This window comes from Mytilus californianus, unplaced genomic scaffold (genome assembly GCF_021869535.1).
Source record: "Mytilus californianus isolate M0D057914Y unplaced genomic scaffold, xbMytCali1.0.p SCAF_8, whole genome shotgun sequence".
NCBI lineage: Eukaryota > Metazoa > Mollusca > Bivalvia > Mytilida > Mytilidae > Mytilus > Mytilus californianus.
The window spans coordinates 40,322,235-40,341,392 of record NW_026262734.1 but is presented as its reverse complement, the minus strand read 5'-3'; the positions used below and the strand labels follow the sequence as shown (position 1 = coordinate 40,341,392).

The 19,158-nt window shown below is 31.7% G+C and overlaps 1 protein-coding gene across 3 annotated transcripts in view; it reads left to right on the top strand.

Moving 5' to 3' along the window:
* Positions 1-19,158, top strand: part of LOC127712519 (Na(+)/citrate cotransporter-like) — a 99,031-nt gene that overhangs the window by 56,723 nt on the left and 23,150 nt on the right. For 2 of the 3 annotated variants that reach the window (XM_052219000.1, XM_052219002.1), the window contains exons 2-8: positions 10,268-10,417; positions 10,914-11,029; positions 12,988-13,115; positions 13,948-13,974; positions 16,694-16,847; positions 17,709-17,858; positions 19,001-19,129. In XM_052219000.1, coding sequence (XP_052074960.1) covers positions 10,268-10,417; positions 10,914-11,029; positions 12,988-13,115; positions 13,948-13,974; positions 16,694-16,847; positions 17,709-17,858; positions 19,001-19,129 — 854 coding nt within the window. The remainder of the gene's footprint in view (positions 1-10,267; positions 10,418-10,913; positions 11,030-12,987; positions 13,116-13,947; positions 13,975-16,693; positions 16,848-17,708; positions 17,859-19,000; positions 19,130-19,158) is intronic. The other variant, XM_052219003.1, reaches the window with a different exon arrangement.

Genomic DNA, 19,158 nt, shown 5'->3' with positions numbered 1-19,158 from the left:
AGTGTAAAGTTCACTGTCAATTTTCTTAAGATAGTAAACACGTAAGTTTAAAAGTAATGTCACTTCTTTGAAGTATAACATAGCAGTTGTTGTTCAAACTTATATGTATACAAGATACTGTTGTACGTTTGTTTTTTCTACAGTGGCTAGAGGTATAGATGGAGGGTTGAGATCTCAAAAAACATGTTTAACCCCGCCGCATGTTTGCGCCTGTCCCAAGTCAGGAGCCTCTAGCCTTTGTTAGTCTTGTATCATTTTTAATTTTAGTTTCTTGTGTATAATTTGGAGTTTAGTATGACGTCCATTATCACTGAACTAGTATACATATTTGTTTAGGGGCCAGCTGAAGGACGCCTCCGGATGCGGGAGTGTCTCGCTGCATTGAAGACCCATTGGTGGCCTTCGGATGTTGTCTGCTCTATGGTCGGTTTGTTGTCTCTTTGACACATTCCCCATTTCCATTCTCAATTTTAAGATGTAAAAATAAAAATAAATACGATAATATATGCGGAAAAATGTTTGAAATGCTGGACTGCTTACACATTACACACTTTAAAAAGAGAGGCGAAAGATATCAAAGGGACATTCAAACTCATAACTCGATAATAAACTGACAACGCCATGGGAAAAAAAAAGAAAATGACCAAAAGACAAACAACAGAACACAAAACACAACACAGAAAACTTAAGACTGAGCAACACGAACCCAACCAAAAAAACGGGGGTGATCTCAAGTGCTCCGGAAGGGTAAGCAGATCCTGCTCTACTTGTTGCACCCGTCATGTTGCTCATGTTAGTACAAACTCGGTTCATATGTATCTGCATTTTCTTTTTAAATTTTAGCTAAAAATGAAGAACTTGATCTTTTCTCGCTATATAACATGCCAGCATTACACAACCGTCATCACAGGTAATCATGCATTATCGCTGATTCTACCAAATGTTTCATGAGAGCTTTTTCCATATTACTTATATTAATTGTATCGGTAGTTACATCTGAGTTTAAAGTTACAGTACCTATTCTAGAGGCGGTGTGCATCAAATATGAACAAAAAGATAAATTGTGTATACGACAATACGCGTACGACAGCAACTCCACGACAGAAATAATAAAAAAAATGTTGATTCTGAGAAATACCAAATAACTGTTTGGAGAGCAAAAATTTATTCAATCACGATAAAACATTTGATTTACTGTATGTTAGGGTACATATAACTCAAGTATAATAAGATATAAAAATTTTATTATTTTAGTCACATTTTTTTCGGAAAATTTCAAGAAAAACAAGACCTCATATCATATGCGTTATTTTGCATTTTGCATTTAATTAAACTTGAAGCTTCATTTGATACAACTGAGGTAACAATGACTTACATTAAATAGAAAAAACAGAGTCGTTTGTAGTTATTCTGAATATGACATGAAATATAATCTTTATATTTTTTACTTCTTTGTGCAATGATTTTGACATTATTGATGGACTGTTTTTCTAATTTCTGACTGGAATAAGTGTTATCCGTTGCTTCTTTTGTCTACTGTGTCCTTATACTATAACATAAGAACTTATTGATATAAATGACACCTAGAAAGATTGCCAGACTCCAAATATGTATTCAATCAACATCTTCATAGTCACAAATTATATCAAAATCTGTTGATGATTTTTTGTTGACCCTCTTAACACATACTTGGAAGGGAATATAACATCTAAAACGAAATCTTGTACCGTATGCTTACTTTCACAGCAAACAATATCGATGTAAACATGTAGCTAACTGTTGAAGGCCGTACGGTAACCTATAGTTGATTACATCCACGTCAATTGGTCTCTACTGGATAGTTGTCTTATTGGCAATAATGATGAATCTCCTTATTTTCATAGCACATCAATTGACATTTCATGTGCGCTACCCTTTGATTGTCAATTCTTAATTAGTTAAAGTAAAATCAATACAAAAAATCTTCAAAGTGTAAATTTTTACAATATTTAAAAGTTCATCAGTTCTTGAATACATGTGTAAGGTTTGACAGAAATCGATGTGAAACAAAGATATTTAAAAATTCATCGCTAGGCATTCAATATGTCAAAATACTGGGGTTTACCTGTTAACTTTTTCATGTTTCAACAACCGTTTAACTATTGGTATGTTGCCGTTGTTGGTAGCAGATGGTTCCATTATCATCGTTGTTGTATGCCAAAACGATTCAGTTTGTTTTGTGTGTGTTTTTAAGTCTATTACAAGAAGACAGGCTATTTCTATTATAGATCCTTATGAAAGTTAAACGCCTTAGCAAGATTTAAAACAAGGTTTTTGAATTTTTGTTTATCAATGCTTCTCAAATTTTTAACTGATTTGCCTTCTCAACTGTTTTGACTCGAGAACCACTGATGAGTCTTATGTACACGAAAGTTCGTAGTTCACAATCATAAGACTGGTATCTTTGATAACTTTTTAAAACCACTGGGTCGATACCGCTTTTGGTGGACGTTTCATTTCAGATGGTAAAACTTTTAACACCACAGTAGACATCAATCGTGTATCATCGAAGCGGTCATTTCTATAAATTGACATCATTCGAAACACTAGGATTTCTTATTTCTCTTCTAAAGACATAGACGGCTTTAGCTTGATTTGGTACAATTTAACTTTGTACTTGATTTGGCTCTTAACTGTTTTGATTATAGTACACTTGACGGGTAACTTTTGAACACGCCCGTCCAGCGTACATAATTATAAGCCTTGTATCTTAGATGACTTTTTACCTGACAATAACAAAAAAGCCCATATGAATTGAGGAACACTTTTTATATACAGTCGATTTTGATTTTATTGTTGTTTTCTTTGCACTCTAACTTATATTTCTCATCTAATGTAGATGGATATTTTTGGTAACTCGATGGGAGTCTTCAGAAGTATGGAAGAAATATTGCGTCAAATAAAGGTTCCAAACTACAAGATTCTAATATGGGCCAAAAAAAATTAAAACAACACATTATAAATGTCATGCGTCTGAAGCGCTTTTCTGTGTTTACCTTCATTATTAACGCCCAAAGCTGAATATTTGAAAGACAAGGATGTATACAAGAATTATCATATAATATATCAAATTGTACAAAGAATCAAAATACTGCACATTACTTTAAGAAGCACAATACTACTTGACAGTGGATTTTGTAATCCATATTTACTTATTCCTATTCACTAAATGCTACGGTAGAACCTACCATATGATGTGTCGGTCCTACACGTGGAACTGCCTTTTGTTATATCGTTATGGTTTTGTACTTTAGGGAACAGATCTTTGATAGTCATTCACAATTGTTTTTAGACTCGGGCGATTCAGACTTTAATATATCATCATTTAGATACCTCAGTATAAGTGTAGTTACCCAACATGACGTTTTGTGTTAACATTTCATGATAGTATCATTCTGCACTCAGCTTAGCCCTTTTTAAATCGTAATTTAATTTTTGAATATAATGCCAATACCATGTGATATAACTCACCGTATAAAACATCGTTAAATTGACAATTTAATAAGACATGGATTGCCAATGTGCCAATAACGCTTAGATGGTTTTGATTCAATTCGATAATAGATATTCCCTTATTTTAATTCAAGACCGTTAACGCAACTTTTAAAACATTATGCAAACGTTGTTTGTAAATTGTTCGCTGTCCTGAATTTGACATTTAGAATTTGATGATAATAAGATGGTTCATTGTGCTATCTGCGAACGGATCTTTCTCGTAACGATATTATCTTTACTTCAGGAATTCCTTTAGATAAATGTAGCGAAAATTACATCCGTTTTCTTCCAAGACAATGCACAGCTTACGTATCATCGCAGTAATTGTACCTCTTAGATTGTTAGGATATTGTATTATGTAATCAGAACATGTAATAATTATATTTGCTGTTTCATACATGTTTCCATCTTTATTTCTGGAGTAGGCAGGTTATTTTACATTAGATTTTGGTAAAATCTAAAATGAGACAATCCAGTGAAACGTTTCTCTACCTACCATATGTAAAACCTAGAATGTAGACTTCTTCTAAATGACGGCAAATGTATGTTACATTATAAAACCACCGATTTTTTTTATGCCCCACCTACGATAGTAGAGGGTTATAATGTTTTTCGGTCTGTGCGTCCGTTCGTTCGTCCATCCGTCCTTCCGTTCCTCCGTCTGTCCCGCTTCAGGTTCAAGTTTTTGGTCAAGGTAGTTTTTGATGAAGTTGAAGTCCAATCAACTTGAAACTTTGTATACACCAAATTAGTTTTTTGATCCCAATTTCACGGTCCACTGAACATAGAAAATGATAGTGCGAGTAGGAAATCTGTGTACTATGGACACATTCTTGATTTATGTGAAATTAGAACGATCTAATTAATAAACCATTTCTTTATGTATTGCTCTTGACCATTAATGTATAATGTCATTGAGATTCTCCTGTTTTGACTTTGTGTATGGATTACTGTCCTGTTTTCTGTATTTGTGGTTTGGTTTTTTTTCATACATACCTTGTACATACCTTGTAAAATGTAATATTGTGTTTTATAATACTTCACGTTAAAATCCAAGTTATGTTTTTGGTTAATATGAGGAAGACATTTTACTCTTTCCCGTCGCTCTGCGGGAGACATTTGTTTAATGTCACCTAATCATGTAGACCAATCAAAAATCGATAATTTAATGAAAAGAATTCAATTTACATCAATAATTGTAAAGAAAATGCTAAAGCTCTACGTTTTATCATGGATTGTCAACATAAAAAAAAAATACATCTTGCTTCACTCTTTCTACTTTCATAATGGCTATAATGTTGTTACATACATGAAGTCATAGCTTTTTACTTTCAATTCAAAAATTAAAAAAAAAGAATAATGACAGAACAATTAATACAATACATTAAATATTATGTAGCTGAGAGGGTGATAGAGCAGATTCGTATCCCTCTAATCTCTAATTAACTTACGAGATTTGAACATCGGTTAACTAAAATTGGTTATTATTTCGAAATGTTTTAGGGTGAAAATGATCAGCAATGCAATGCAAAATTTACAATAAAAAACATATGACGGAAACCATTTGATGACTCTTTATCAGAGGTAATGTCCTATAATGACGATTATTGAATCGTTTAATAAAATCAAGAAAAGATAAGTAGAAACTGTAGACAGTAAAAATGATTCGCAATACAAGATATATTTCTGGGATTCGATAAGGTTGCTCAGAAATATTTAGTTATAAATGTTAAGTGTTTGATTTTTGGCTCATCTGGTTCAAAGGTCCAAGTTTTGTCTGTTATCTTAAAAACCGTTTTAGATAGAGAAAATCTAAGTGAGGAAGTAATGTTTAAAATGATGAGATCTGCCTATTGGTCATTTACATCAAAACCGTCAGACGACTTCTTATATGAGTTATTGCCCTTAAATGACGAATTTTACCTTTTTCATTTTTGCTTTATTTATACCAATAAGGCTCATCCTTAAAATCGTCAGTCAACCTCTTATTGTAGGCTTTGCCCTTTGTTAACGATTTTTACCATTTTGTTTAGCGTTTTAGCCTATTATCTTAAAATTATAATAGATAGATAGAAACTTAAAATAAGCAAAAATAATCAGCAAGACAAGATATACAAATGTGTTACAAGGTTGAAATCATCTTACAACCCTTTATTGGAGTTATTAACCTTTAATGCCAATTTTTGGCGTTTTTTGCCTTATATCTAGAAAACTATTATAGATAGATAGAAACAGCTGGAATAAGCAAAAATTACCAGCAAGACAAGATCTACCATTAAGTCTACTGGTCGAAATCGCCAGTTTACTCCTTATTGGTGTTTTTGCTCATTAATAACGATATTTACCCATTTTTTCTGTTCTGCCTCTTATAATCTTGTAAACTATTATAGACAGATAGCCACTTTAAATAGCACAAATGATCAGCAAGAATAGATCTACAAATAAGTCATCCTAGCCGAAATTGTCAGGCGACTCCTTATTGGAGTTCTTGTTCATTAATGAAAATATTTACCAACATTTTACGTTTTTGCCTCTTATCTTGAAAACTATAAAAGATATACACACTTTAAAAAGCGAAAAAGACCAACAAGACAAGATCTACAAAATAGTTAAATTAACCCAAAATCAATAGTAGACTCTTTATATGAGTGATTTACCTTAAGTAACAATTTTGTACCCTTTTAGTGTTTTGGACAATAAAAAAGATAGAGAGAAACTGTAAACAGAAAAAATATCAGCAATACAAGATAAAAAAAAAGAGATCTTTTTCATGAATTCTATTCTAGTCCACAATGTTGGAGAGTGTCCATTGTTGAATATGCACATACACCTAGGTGAGCGACGCAGGCTATTTAGAGACTTTAGTTCTGCACTGCATCCATTAGTTTATCTGTTTTGACATTTATATTGGGCATACAACAATTTTCTTTCCATTAAATGACTTGAAAGTGATTCATTAACCTTTTAAAGACACATAAATCTGTTTACAAATGCCAGAATTTGAACACATCTGAAAAGTTCTGTTATTTAAATCAGATTTCGATAGAGTAAGATATTGTCATTTTGGATTCTTATTCCATTAGAGAGATTTTGAACTACATAACTAGATAAGCAAGACAAGTTATGTTTTTGGTTCATAATCCTAAATTTGACATATAGAATCTAATATGCAAATGACGGAGCATTGTGTTGTCTACTTTTAAACTAGTGTCTAAAAGTGTACTGGACATAGCAAACAACTCTATATAACTTATCTATATAAGGATGAGACATTACAAATAATATTTTATATAGATAAAAAAAAAAAAAAAAAAAAAAAAAAGAATACAGACTGATTTTTTTCTCATAAAAATACTGTATTTTTCCTCGTTCCTAGGTGTCATAGAATGTCACTTATCATTGTATATGTACCTAATACAAGTTACATGGACCATGATGGGTGCCATTGATGTCTCAGGAACTACTTAGTCTTAAGAAAAAACTGACTTCATCCCGGTTTTAAAGTCAGGAATACGGCATTTGTTATCAAATAACCGTATACTACCGTTGCCTTTATTTAAATGAGGTTCATGTTACTTAGTTAATAGGTTTACTTGCTTTATAATTTATATCCAATTTGTTCTCCTACAGCCTTAAATTATAAAAATATGTCAGCTAATCGTTTGCCTTACCTAGATCTCAATGTTGTGATATCGAATTGATACGTTGAACTTATTTCTTTAACTACGTCAACGGTCTTCATCATGTTTGGTGTTTGATAACTTTAGAAGCAATTGAAACAGACGCAATCATTATAAAACGGAGACCTTACATAATAATTTACCCTAAAAGATTTCCTTTAATGACAGTTCTTCTTTTATTGATTAAAAATTCATTTGTTTTAATAAAACATGAAACCCTAATTAAAAGGATTGTCTTTCTCAATAAAATAATAAACTGTATTTGACCACTTGACATAACGTTACATTGTTTTGTATTCCACAACCAACTTTCATTTTCAATCTAACTGACATAGAATGTATCTGTTTACGGAGCGCTATATTATCACCGATATGCTTTTATTCCAATGATTCCAACTTGACATTTTGCATTTAGTATAAATGAGACCTGTTAAAATTTTCTGCAACACTTTAAGCTTGTTTGGATTGAATAGACTATAAACAAAGTTCTATATGATGAAATGGCTTGCATGCTGTATAAAATAGATAATCAAATAATGACAATTTAAACATGGTTCAGAAAATGATAGAGGAGATATATTTTCTCGTGAGACCGTTACATTAAATTATCTCATTTCATATTTTTCTGACGTAATAGACATAATTTATTTAGGACAGCAGGCGAATTTTTCCCTTCATTTCTTTAAAAGTGCATTAATAATTGGTGAAATTAAAAAAACGGTGTCAATTTTACTGCACCAGATGCGAATTTTGACAATTGAAGCTCTTCAGTGATTGATGCTCTAGACCACAATACTTGAAAATCTAAAACCTAATACAAACTTTGAAAACCTGATTCAACCAAAAGGACCAAACGAATACTCAAACCTGTATAATGAATAAGAGCTATGCACAAGGGAGATACATCCCTCAATTTAAAATAGTTCAAATACTTTATAACAGAAAATTTCAGTAAAACAATCGGTATTTTCATGCCAGAACCCAAGTAATGGCAACACTAGTGGGCTGGTGATACCATAAGGAACTATCAGTCAACCATTAGAGGTTTCGACCCTGTGGTAGTAATACCATTAACGGTACCAATTGTTCTGTACTGGATGCACATCTCTACAATTAGGGTCTCTTCGGTGATACTCGAGGCCAAATTATTTAAAGATCAAAAACCAAATATAAACTTTGAAGAGCTGATAAAACAAAAGAGAACCAAAAGTAAAGACAAACCTATACAAACAAGGAGTCAGAGCTATGCATGAGGGCGATAGATTTAAAATATTTTCCAATAGCTGTGAAACATTTTCACTTTTTTTTACTTTTATCTGAATGTATCAGTGGTCGTTTTAAGATGATTTGCTCTAATTTGTTGCTTATAACTTATGTATTTTTGTTCAGAGTTGATTAAAGATTTACTTGTACATGTGTACTTTACTTCGACATATTACATCATCCCATGTCAAGATAAACAAGTGAAACGAATGGCCATTTCTGAATAAGGTGAAATTGAGGATTATTACAATGTTTTTTGATGGCAACTTTATAGTATAACATGATAATTTGGTTGAAAGAAATTTTAAGAGTAAGATACCTTTCAAACCTGATACAATCGTGGTGCAGTATTCTTGCTTGTATAAGATATGAATTAAAGATGTAATTACATTCAAGCATTGTATTTTTTGCAGAATAAATATTTATGTACTTTTAATATACATAATAAATCAAATTCAAAAAGAAAATAAACACAAAATCTTACAGTTTGTATCCATAATTTTACGCATGCTAATTAATTACATTTAATGTATCCTCTTACAGCTGAAAAAAGGGATAAGTTAATAATTTATCGCATAATGTATAATAAGTGACTGTACAATTATGTAGCCAAACTTTATATCATTTTTTATTGTAAATTAAACAGGGAGGAAATGATTTGATATTAAAAAGGATGTAAATCATTTATTCTGGTCCAAATAAAAACACGGTGAGAGATCAATTATATAATTTGGTATATATGTATTACTCATGATCAGTACACAAAGACAGAATGCAAACAAATGAATTATATTTGCATAACATGAATGCATTAAGACCGCATTGGTCTTTCGATTACCAGCAAGAATCAGGAATTCAATTATGTGATATAATAAATTTACATAGAAACTTCATGTGATTCCGTGATTTTGATCGGCCGAGGCATTGCAAATTTTACTTTTTTATATCCGTATCAAGTGTAATAAATATGACTACACGTTCTCCATGATAACGTGAAAACAATGCATAGAAAAACAAACGAAAGGCTTCATTTATCACGTTATTTCATGATTGTAGTATGAAAAAGGTAACATAAGAGTTGAATACATGTTTTCCATTTTATGGGGTTGTATAAGCGTCGAACAAATGCACATTTTCATTATGAAGCGCTTCCGGGCTTCATGCAAAATGTGCTTCGGTCAATACTTTTACACCCCTATAGAGGTTTAAAGTGACAAAACTATATTATGCTATAATTCTTATACCTATAGAATTAACATATCTTTTAAAAGTGTTGAAGAATTCCAAAATTTTAAATTTAAGGGTCAACATAAACATGATAAAGGGTCTTACCATACCTCATCTTTTCAAAGAATATAATATTGTAAAAAATAACAGTGATAGAAATAGCGAAGCATATTAACTCAACAAAGTCATCTTAGAATAGAACAGTAAAAAAGTAATGTTAATTAGAATATCTTTATTAATTGATTTTTTACTGAAGCTTTATTGTTTCATTAGTTATACACAATTTGTAAACGTTATTTATTGCCTACTATATGGTTATTCGTTTTAACTGACTCTCTCTCTCTCTCTCTCTCTCTCTCTCTCTCTCTCTCGTTTTTGTTTTTCAGCCTTCAGTAAAAGGACTTTGGTGGTTCTAAAGCTCGATGTATAAATCGATTTCTTCGCTGGTATCTTGTCTCAATGGTCCATTGCTGATATCGCTTTTTTCAGTTAATGGTTCGGTTATTTTTTTTCAATCTTGAAATACATTTCATAGACATATTAAAGTTTTGTTTTTATTTCAGCCAGCAAGATGTGCATACGGGGTAATTGTGATTGGAACATACTGGGTGTTAGAAGTAATGCCATTGGCCGTCACATCATTACTGCCGGTTGTCTTGTTTCCTATGCTTGGTGTTATGCCGGTTCAGAAAATTTGTCAAAGTTATTTCAAGGTAAATGTTACATATAGCACAATCAATATTATGAAAGTAAAATAAAATGGTATAGTACAAAAATATCCATGATTCATGAAGTATAATTGTTCTGTTTTTTTAGTGTTTATGTTTTTCAAAATATATGCCTAGTAACAAACAAAAAAAATCAATTTATTATCAATAGGTAATATAAGACTATACACTTATTTTAGCAGCAGTGTTAAATGACTTTACTGAAATCATTTTAAGCTTCAGAAGAGTCACAAAAAAAACTAACATGATAAATCAAAACCAGACAATAATATATTGAATATTATGTAAGAACCGTTTATTTTTTTGCATTAAAGTCTAATAGTTCCAGATGCCAGATCAATCGATACCAGATACCGTTTATAAAAATAGCAATGAAACTTCAAAATATAATAAATATTTATGTAACCGCGTGCTATTTGTTTGCAATGTTTAATAGTCTGTAGATTTTCAGATTCTTTAATTGATTTATTTATATATACAGGATACTTTGATGTTATTTTTGGGGAGTTTAGTAGTAGCTGTGGCTGTAGAGAAATGGGATTTACATCGGCGTATAGCACTTAGAGCATTGACACTTGTAGGCCCTCAGCCTAGATGGTAAGTATCGAGGTGAGACTATACATCAGTCTCAAAACGGTTCATGAAACGTATCCTATAATAACATTAACGTTACCAACTATTTTGCACCAGATGCGCATTTCGACAAAAAAATGTCGTTTCAATAATGTTCAAGGCCAAAATATTTGAAACTCCAAAGCTTATTAAATAAATGAAGAGATTATTACTAAAAGGGATAAAAGAGTAAAGCCAAAATCGGTCAAGAAATCCTAATGATTACTTCTAGTGTGTACAAAAGTAAATAGAATTTATCTTATTGTGTATAACATGGGACCATTGTTGTTACAAGAAATAAATTTATTTATTTTTAAAACCACAACAAATATTAGAAATCAAGAAGTGTTATTATACATGTACTTTAATTCATTGAACGTGGGGAAAAGAAATACATTATCATATATGTTATACTTCCGTTTCAAAAATAAAATAAAATTACTAACGATGTGTACAAGGGAACGTTTCAAAATGTTTTATACAATATGTATATGTTCAGCACATTTTATTATTAGCCTTTCGATAAAAAACACGATTATGTGAATATTCATAATTTCCAATAATATTAAATTAATTGCTGTAACTACTTGAAAATATTTAAAAATATATATATATACAATGTATATGTTATGTTAATTTACAAATGATTTATGAACGTGATAAGGAATACAAGCAGATTAATAATACGCATAATTGATAGAAAGATCGATTTGTGTATGTAAACTATGGTACTGTAAAAACCTTCAACAAGATGACTGCAAGCAATTTCTTTCCGGTTATTGCTTTTCGGAATTGTTCATAAAACTGCATAAAGGAATATAATGTTTCCCGCATATTTGTATCTCATTACACCAAAAAAGAGCATGCGAATTTTCACAAATTACCGTAAATTAAGATTACAAGTAAAACAAACATGCAAAATCTACATGTTAAAACAACTTTCGTGAGCTAATCAGGTAGCTCATGTCTCATATTAGAAGTCGCATTTGATTTGTCAAGCCTGCGACGAAAGTTCCAGAATGCGAGATATAAGGCTATTAATCCGGCGGCGGCGTAAACTCTATATATAAAGCTTTATATTTAAGAAGCTAGAAGACCTGGATGCTTCATACCTTGTGTAGAGATATAAAAAGTAAAATCACAAAATTACTGAACTCCGGGGAAAATTCAAAAAGGAAAGTCCCTAATCAAATGGCAAAATCAAAAGCTCAGACACATCAAACGAATGGATAACAACTATCATATTCCTGACTTGGTACAGGCATTTTCTTATGTAGAAAATGGTGGATTGAACCTGGTTGTGTAGAGATATCTTATGGTATGGAGTTTTTGTCTGGTACATGTCTATTTTTCTTGACATCTATTTCTTGGTTCAGCATCGAGTAACAAAACTACGTTTTTTGTGATCTGAATTTCTCGTTTATCATTATTATCTTTGGTATATATGGCACATTTACAAAATCATCATGTCCCACAGAGAGGTTTTATCTGACCTTGGCCTCATTTCATTGATCAGTGAGCAAGGTGAACGCATTTTGATTAATTCTTATCTCTGAAACCAAAATCTGAACAATAGGTCAACTACATTTTCTGTATGTTTTGTGTATGTTATGATAATGCATTTACATGACCATCTGGCAGGGTTCATCTGACCATGACCTCATTTCCATGATTCATTGGTCAGTATCAGTTTACATGGTTAGGTCCATATAAGTTTATATTATATAGGAAACCCTAGATATTAAAGACTTTCAACAGAAAATTCAACCATGATCAGTAAAACAGGTGAGATATATCAGTATGCACGATCTTGTTTACTGAAAGCATAAGAATGTTAAACCAACCCTTTTTGTTTTGTAATACGCCTTCATTAAAAGGTTCTGTATGAATTTGCTTTAGATTGACATTAAAAATGGAAGATATCTTTCACTGTTTTGTCATAGGTTGATGTTAGGTATAATGTTTCCATGCTGGTTTCTGTCAATGTGGATGAGTAACACTGCTACAACAGCTATGATGGTACCAATATTAAACGCCATACTGAAACAGATCAAAGAAGCAAGAGAAACTGGTAAACATAAATATAAACATTTAAAAAAAATCTTTGTACCGATGAAAAAAAATGTAGATGCAGTATAATATAAAAGATAAGGACAAAAAAACTTAGCTCTTGGTTCCCACACCGAAATGTATTAGTATAACTGTTTAAAACAGAGGATATTGTGATGAAGAACTCTCTAATGTTCATTTTAATGACTTTTAGGAGTTTGTGTCCTTCGATCGATTACTGTCTGATTGACGAGTAATCAGATTAATTTTTAAAAATATTCGTACGAAGGGAACCCTACATTCCCTTGCAGGTAATTATTACAAAATTCTTAACACAAAATTATCCAAAATATCATCTTTGAAAATACGTAAAAGGTATATAAAAAAGTGTAATGCAGATCCATTGACAGCGGGAGGTCCCTCATAATGGATACTAACTTAATCTTAAAGTCTTTATCATCATCGTAATAATATTATCACATATATACCGTTTCTACACTCTCATAACTTCCTGTAACTCTGCGTTTTCTAAAAGAGAGGCTACCTAAGGAATATTCAAACTCATAAGTCGAAAACTAACTGACAATGCCATGACCTTAAAGAAGACAAACGATCAAAAGACAAGCAACACTTTACAGAACACAACATAGAAAATGAAAGACTGAGCAACACGAACCTCACCAAAAACCGGCGGTTATCTAAAAGTGTCTAAATTTATTCTATGTAGTCAATTAGTTAGTTAAGTAAACACATAATCTACGAATAGCCTGTGTGGTTATCGAATATTCGAACACCCCATGAGCGGCTTCAATCTTGTTCTATTTGTATAATACATTCAGTATAATTTCATACAGGGCCAAATGCGAAAACGAACTCCTTCAGTAAGTCTATGAAGTAAAATGCATGAACACTATTTGTATGCAGCTGTACAAATTGACGATAGATTGGACAGAATCTGATACGAATTTATCACGTGCATTTGCAGCCTATTTTTATATTTAGCATTTTTTCCAGAAAGATTTTTCTAACCAACTGGTCAATTTTCGTAGTTGTTGTGTCATCTGGAAAACATTATCTTTCTCGTACAATTTTCTGATTTGAGAATGTCATATACTAATAATTTTAGCATGAATCAAACAAAACATATATTTACATACATACTTATGTGATTGTTTGCTCGCTTGTTTTGATTTGCTTTGACTTATTCTTTGCACTTACAAGATATAATTTCATCTTCCAAAAAGCAAATGTTGTTAAGTGTTAGCTGGTCATTAAAAACATTTAATGTATTAATATATTTATACAATTTTAGTATCTGTATAGGGGTAAGCATTTTCATATTTCGATTTTGTATACAATATTGTTATTTTGTAAACAATAAGTAAGAGGTTTAGCTAACTATAAAACCAGGTTTAATCCACCATTTTGTACATAAGGAAATGCCTGTACCAAGTCAGGAGAATGACAGTTGTTTCCCGTTCGTTTGATGTGTTTGAGCTTTTAATTTTGCCATTTGATAAGGGACTTTCCGTTTTGAATTTTCCTTGGAGTTCGGTATTTTTGTTATTTTACTTTTTCCTGTAAACGTCACACAAATGGTGTTGCTTTCTCATTTGTTAAGTGTATGTGGATTAGCAATATACTTTCAATCAACATACATTTTTCTCTTCCACAGCTATAAATACAATACATTACACACGGAAATGATCTCCACTCCAATATCTTGTAAATCACACTATTCATATATTCTTCTAGATATATCCCTTTGAATTATTGTCCATCTACCACTATCTATTGGTAATTTATAATTTAATCCTTCTTAGTGGAAGGAGAATGAAACTACATTTATAACGAGCTCCCAAAATATCTATAATACTTCACAATCCAAAACTGTCATTAAAAAGGCGTACTTCAATTTCTTCGGGTTTGTTGGAATATCTGAATACAATGTTTGTTCTTGGAGAGAGGTTCTAACTTTGGTCTACAAACAAATTTCATTTATACAGTTTTGAGTCAACCATACATACATTTGTTATTTAGGGGCCTTTTATAGCTGACTATGCTGTATAATTTTACTCATTGTTGAAGGCCGTAAGGTGACTTATAGTTGTCAATTTCTGTGTCATTTGGTCTCTTGTAGAGAGTGGTCTCATTGGCAATCATACTACATCTTCTTATTTTATATGAGATAATCCATTTTCATTAAGACTAGATTCTACAATATTATCCAATTAAAAAGTCATATTAAATGAGTTTCGTGAAATTATAATGTTATGGACATTTTTGAACCAATGCATGTATATATACTAAGCTAAGTCCACTATGCACGATTGTTTAACATTGATTGCGAATTGATCATATATAATAGACAAAAAATATCTCACTCAATGAAAACTTTGCCTTCTTATTAACCTTCTTGTGTAATTGTAGAATATTACTGAACGTGACTAAAATAAATAGAATCATAGAGCACGTGAAAAATAAGTAAAATGGTAGACATGCAGTAGAGCTATTTTTCTATATTTTTTATAATTTTCCATGCGTTTCCGTTTGTTTATCAAAGTTTTTCATAACAGTTGTTAAATGATTTGGTGTATTAAACTTTTTCTTTTAGAATCAATTAACACTATCTTACTTCTACGTTTGTATACCTTTTCTTGCATCACGGTTCCTCCCTCGCACTTGCTCTATGTGCTTGCCGAAGTGCTAACGAGAGGTATCGTGGTTAAGGTCACTGCATACGGAAAAGCTATCTGCGAATTAGTGTACGGGAAAACAATACTAAAGTAGTTCAATAGCACTTACATTTCTTATCACTTAAAAGTTCATATTAGTTCCATCAGATATACTAAACATTATTTTGTGTGATATTGCTGATTTTGAAGCTTATATAATTGAAGTTGTGCATCATATATTAAGTGTCTGCATTTGTGATTCCTATGATGAGAATTAGTTAAAGTCAATTGTTGGTGTTATCAGTCTTTTTTATTAGGGTCATCGGTTACAGTCTCAGACAAAACATAATGACTTTTTATATCAATGCAATTTTTTGTTTGTTTCATTGATTTCAAAATTTGTATTGGTTTCTTTTTTCTTATAGATATGTTATTGTAATTAGAAATAACGGTAGATATCATATTGATTTGATCTGTAGTTGCAAAGGCCATCACAAACAAGATACGGAAAATCTATGCAGTCAGGAGCCTGTTATTCAGTGGTTGTCGTTTGTTTATGTGGTTCATAAGTGTTTCTCGTTTCCTGTTTTTTATATAAATTAGACCGTTGGTTTTCCTGTTTGAATTGTTTTACACTAGTCATTTTGGGGCCCTTTATAGCTTGCCGTTCGGTGTGAGCCAAAGCTCCGTGTTAAAGTCCGTACTTTGACCTATAATTGTTTACTTTTTACACATTGTGACTTGGATGGAGAGGTGTCTCATTGGCACTCATATTTGTCTAGCTATCTTTTTCAGTTACTTATAGTTATCTTTGTGATAGATGTTAGTTTTAGTATATGAATGCATGAAGTGCATCATTATTAATTTACATTATAAACCAATTCTACAAATGCTATTTACATTGTGTCTCTTTTGTTTGATAAAGAATTGAATCCTGAAAACAAAAGGATGCTGGAAACTTCATTTACTAACAATGAAAACATTGAAGATAATGCCCTGCAGGAAAAAGGTGCAAACGGTGATACAAATACGATGGAAATGCAAACATTGACGAAGAAGGATGTAGTAGAAATAGAGGAGTATGTTGATATATCTATAAATATTTTAATTGAATCTCAGGTAAAGATAAAGAAGGGGCATGGGGGAAAATCTTACTTTGTGAATAATTGCACCGATTCCAAAAAATTAAAAAAAAAAAAAAAAAAAAAAAAAAAACGGAGAATGATATCATCAAAATGTTGGATTTATTAAGTTTACTGGATTGATATTTCAACAGACAGTCGATTCTAGTTCCAATTCATTTTAAGCAGAATTCATACAATAAATTCTCAAAGGCAAAATGAAAAAAAACATCTTGCAAAGTTCTGTAATTTCACTCTTAGATATATTGATAACGAGCTGTTACTCAATAACCCTCAGTAAGTATTTGCATCTTATATGTATCCCAGTGGGATTAAGGATACCCCCGAAACCATAAGGTCTGTTTTATATCTTGATCTTTTCCTCGATATTGACAAAGATGAACGAATTCAAACTAGAATATATGTCAAACGTGATGTTTTCAACATTCCATTCATCTAACTCTTATTTCTCAACAGTAACATCAGAAACCATTTGCCCAAAAAAGTTTGAAGTTGTTTATTGACTTTTGAATATATGCATTTCAGAAAAACTAATTAGTTTCCATTACAAAGATGTTACAAATAAAACAAGTTTCACATGGGCAAAACGCAGCTCAAGTTGATGCTTTATGCTAGATTTTAATAGTAAATATTAAAATAAGAAGATATGGTATAAATTTCAATGAAACAACTCTCCACCAGAGACCAAATGACATAGAAGTTAACAACTTTAGGTCACCGTACAACCTTCAACAATGAACAAAAATAATAGCGCATAGTCAGCTGTTTTGATTGAGTATTTATTTATTTAATTTATAGAGAAGATGGACCAATCAAGTCAGAAGACAAAGAGTTTATACAATTAGCTAAAACATTTTCCCTTTGTGTGGCATTTTCCGCCAATATAGGAGGTGTGGCAACATTAACAGGGACTCCACCAAATATTGTATTTAAAGGAATAGCTGAAGAGTAAGATACTGTGTATTCTAAACTTACATGTTTCGAACAGAAAGGGAGATACAATATCAAGGGATGGGGAGAGGGCGATGAAAAATGACAAGTCTACGAAAAAAGACAACACAATAAGTACAAAAACAAAAGAAAAAAAAAACTACAAATCACAGGGGAAAAAAGATTAAACATCATGATCCAAACCAAAACCTGGAGATGAACTCATGTGCTCTGGAGGCAGTCCCGACTACACAAGTGGAACCCGTCGTTTTGTTCATTGCAAGTAATAAAAATCTGGTGATATTTCGCATTCGGCTAAGTAATTATCGAGGTAAAGAAGATGTGATTGTGGCTATAATTTTAACATATTTGTGTTTATGTGACACATATATTCCATAACAGCCATCAAATCATGAAATCGTGCATCCAACTTTCAAAGAGATTACTTCAACTTTACCAAGAAGAACTCCTGGATCAATGTTTTTCTTGCAAGCTGCAACACTATCAAAAGAGTCAAGAGGAATAAGGCATGAAAACTGCCTGACCAAGAGAAAAGATACAAGCAGACATTAGGCTACAAAACATCACATACAAACAAACTGTTTAGCAATTCAGATCAATCTTTTGATTGGAAGAAAGCATGTGTTTAGAATGGGTTAGCAGTTTTTGCCCCACTAGTGACATCAATGCCAATGTTACTGAGGGATACACGTTTTCATACTAATTGTTTTATTGATCTCGGAGTTGATTTTTACGATATTGTTTCATACTTTTTCCTTATCATTGTGAATAATTTCCTAAAAATAAGTGTATTCTGTCATCATCTCTGATAGAAGAAGAAATGAATTAAACATGGTAAAAAACATGTGACGTGTGCATATTAGTGGTAATATCCAGTATATCAAGTGTAACATGTAAAATCCAGTGCGTCATCATTTGTGTACAGGATACTGTAGGTCAGAACCATTGCTCTGGGCACTTCTAAGTTGCAAACTCCACTGGATTACTAGACATGCTAGAGGTGTAAAAATAATTTGTCGGAAAAAGTACCAAGAATATAACTTAACTTTAATTCTGTTAGTAATCATTAGGTGATAAAGCCCACATGCGATGCTATTCAATGACGTTATGACAAATTTCTATAATATTTGATATTTTAGTGAATTTAAGATCTATGGCATGGACTCCGGCATTACCTTTGCCAATTGGTTGGTGATTGGTTTACCATTATCTATTGTCTGTTTTATCTTCCTATGGGGCTGGATGCAGTTCTATTTTGATGGCAAAAAGTAAGTGCATGAACATTATTTTATTTTTT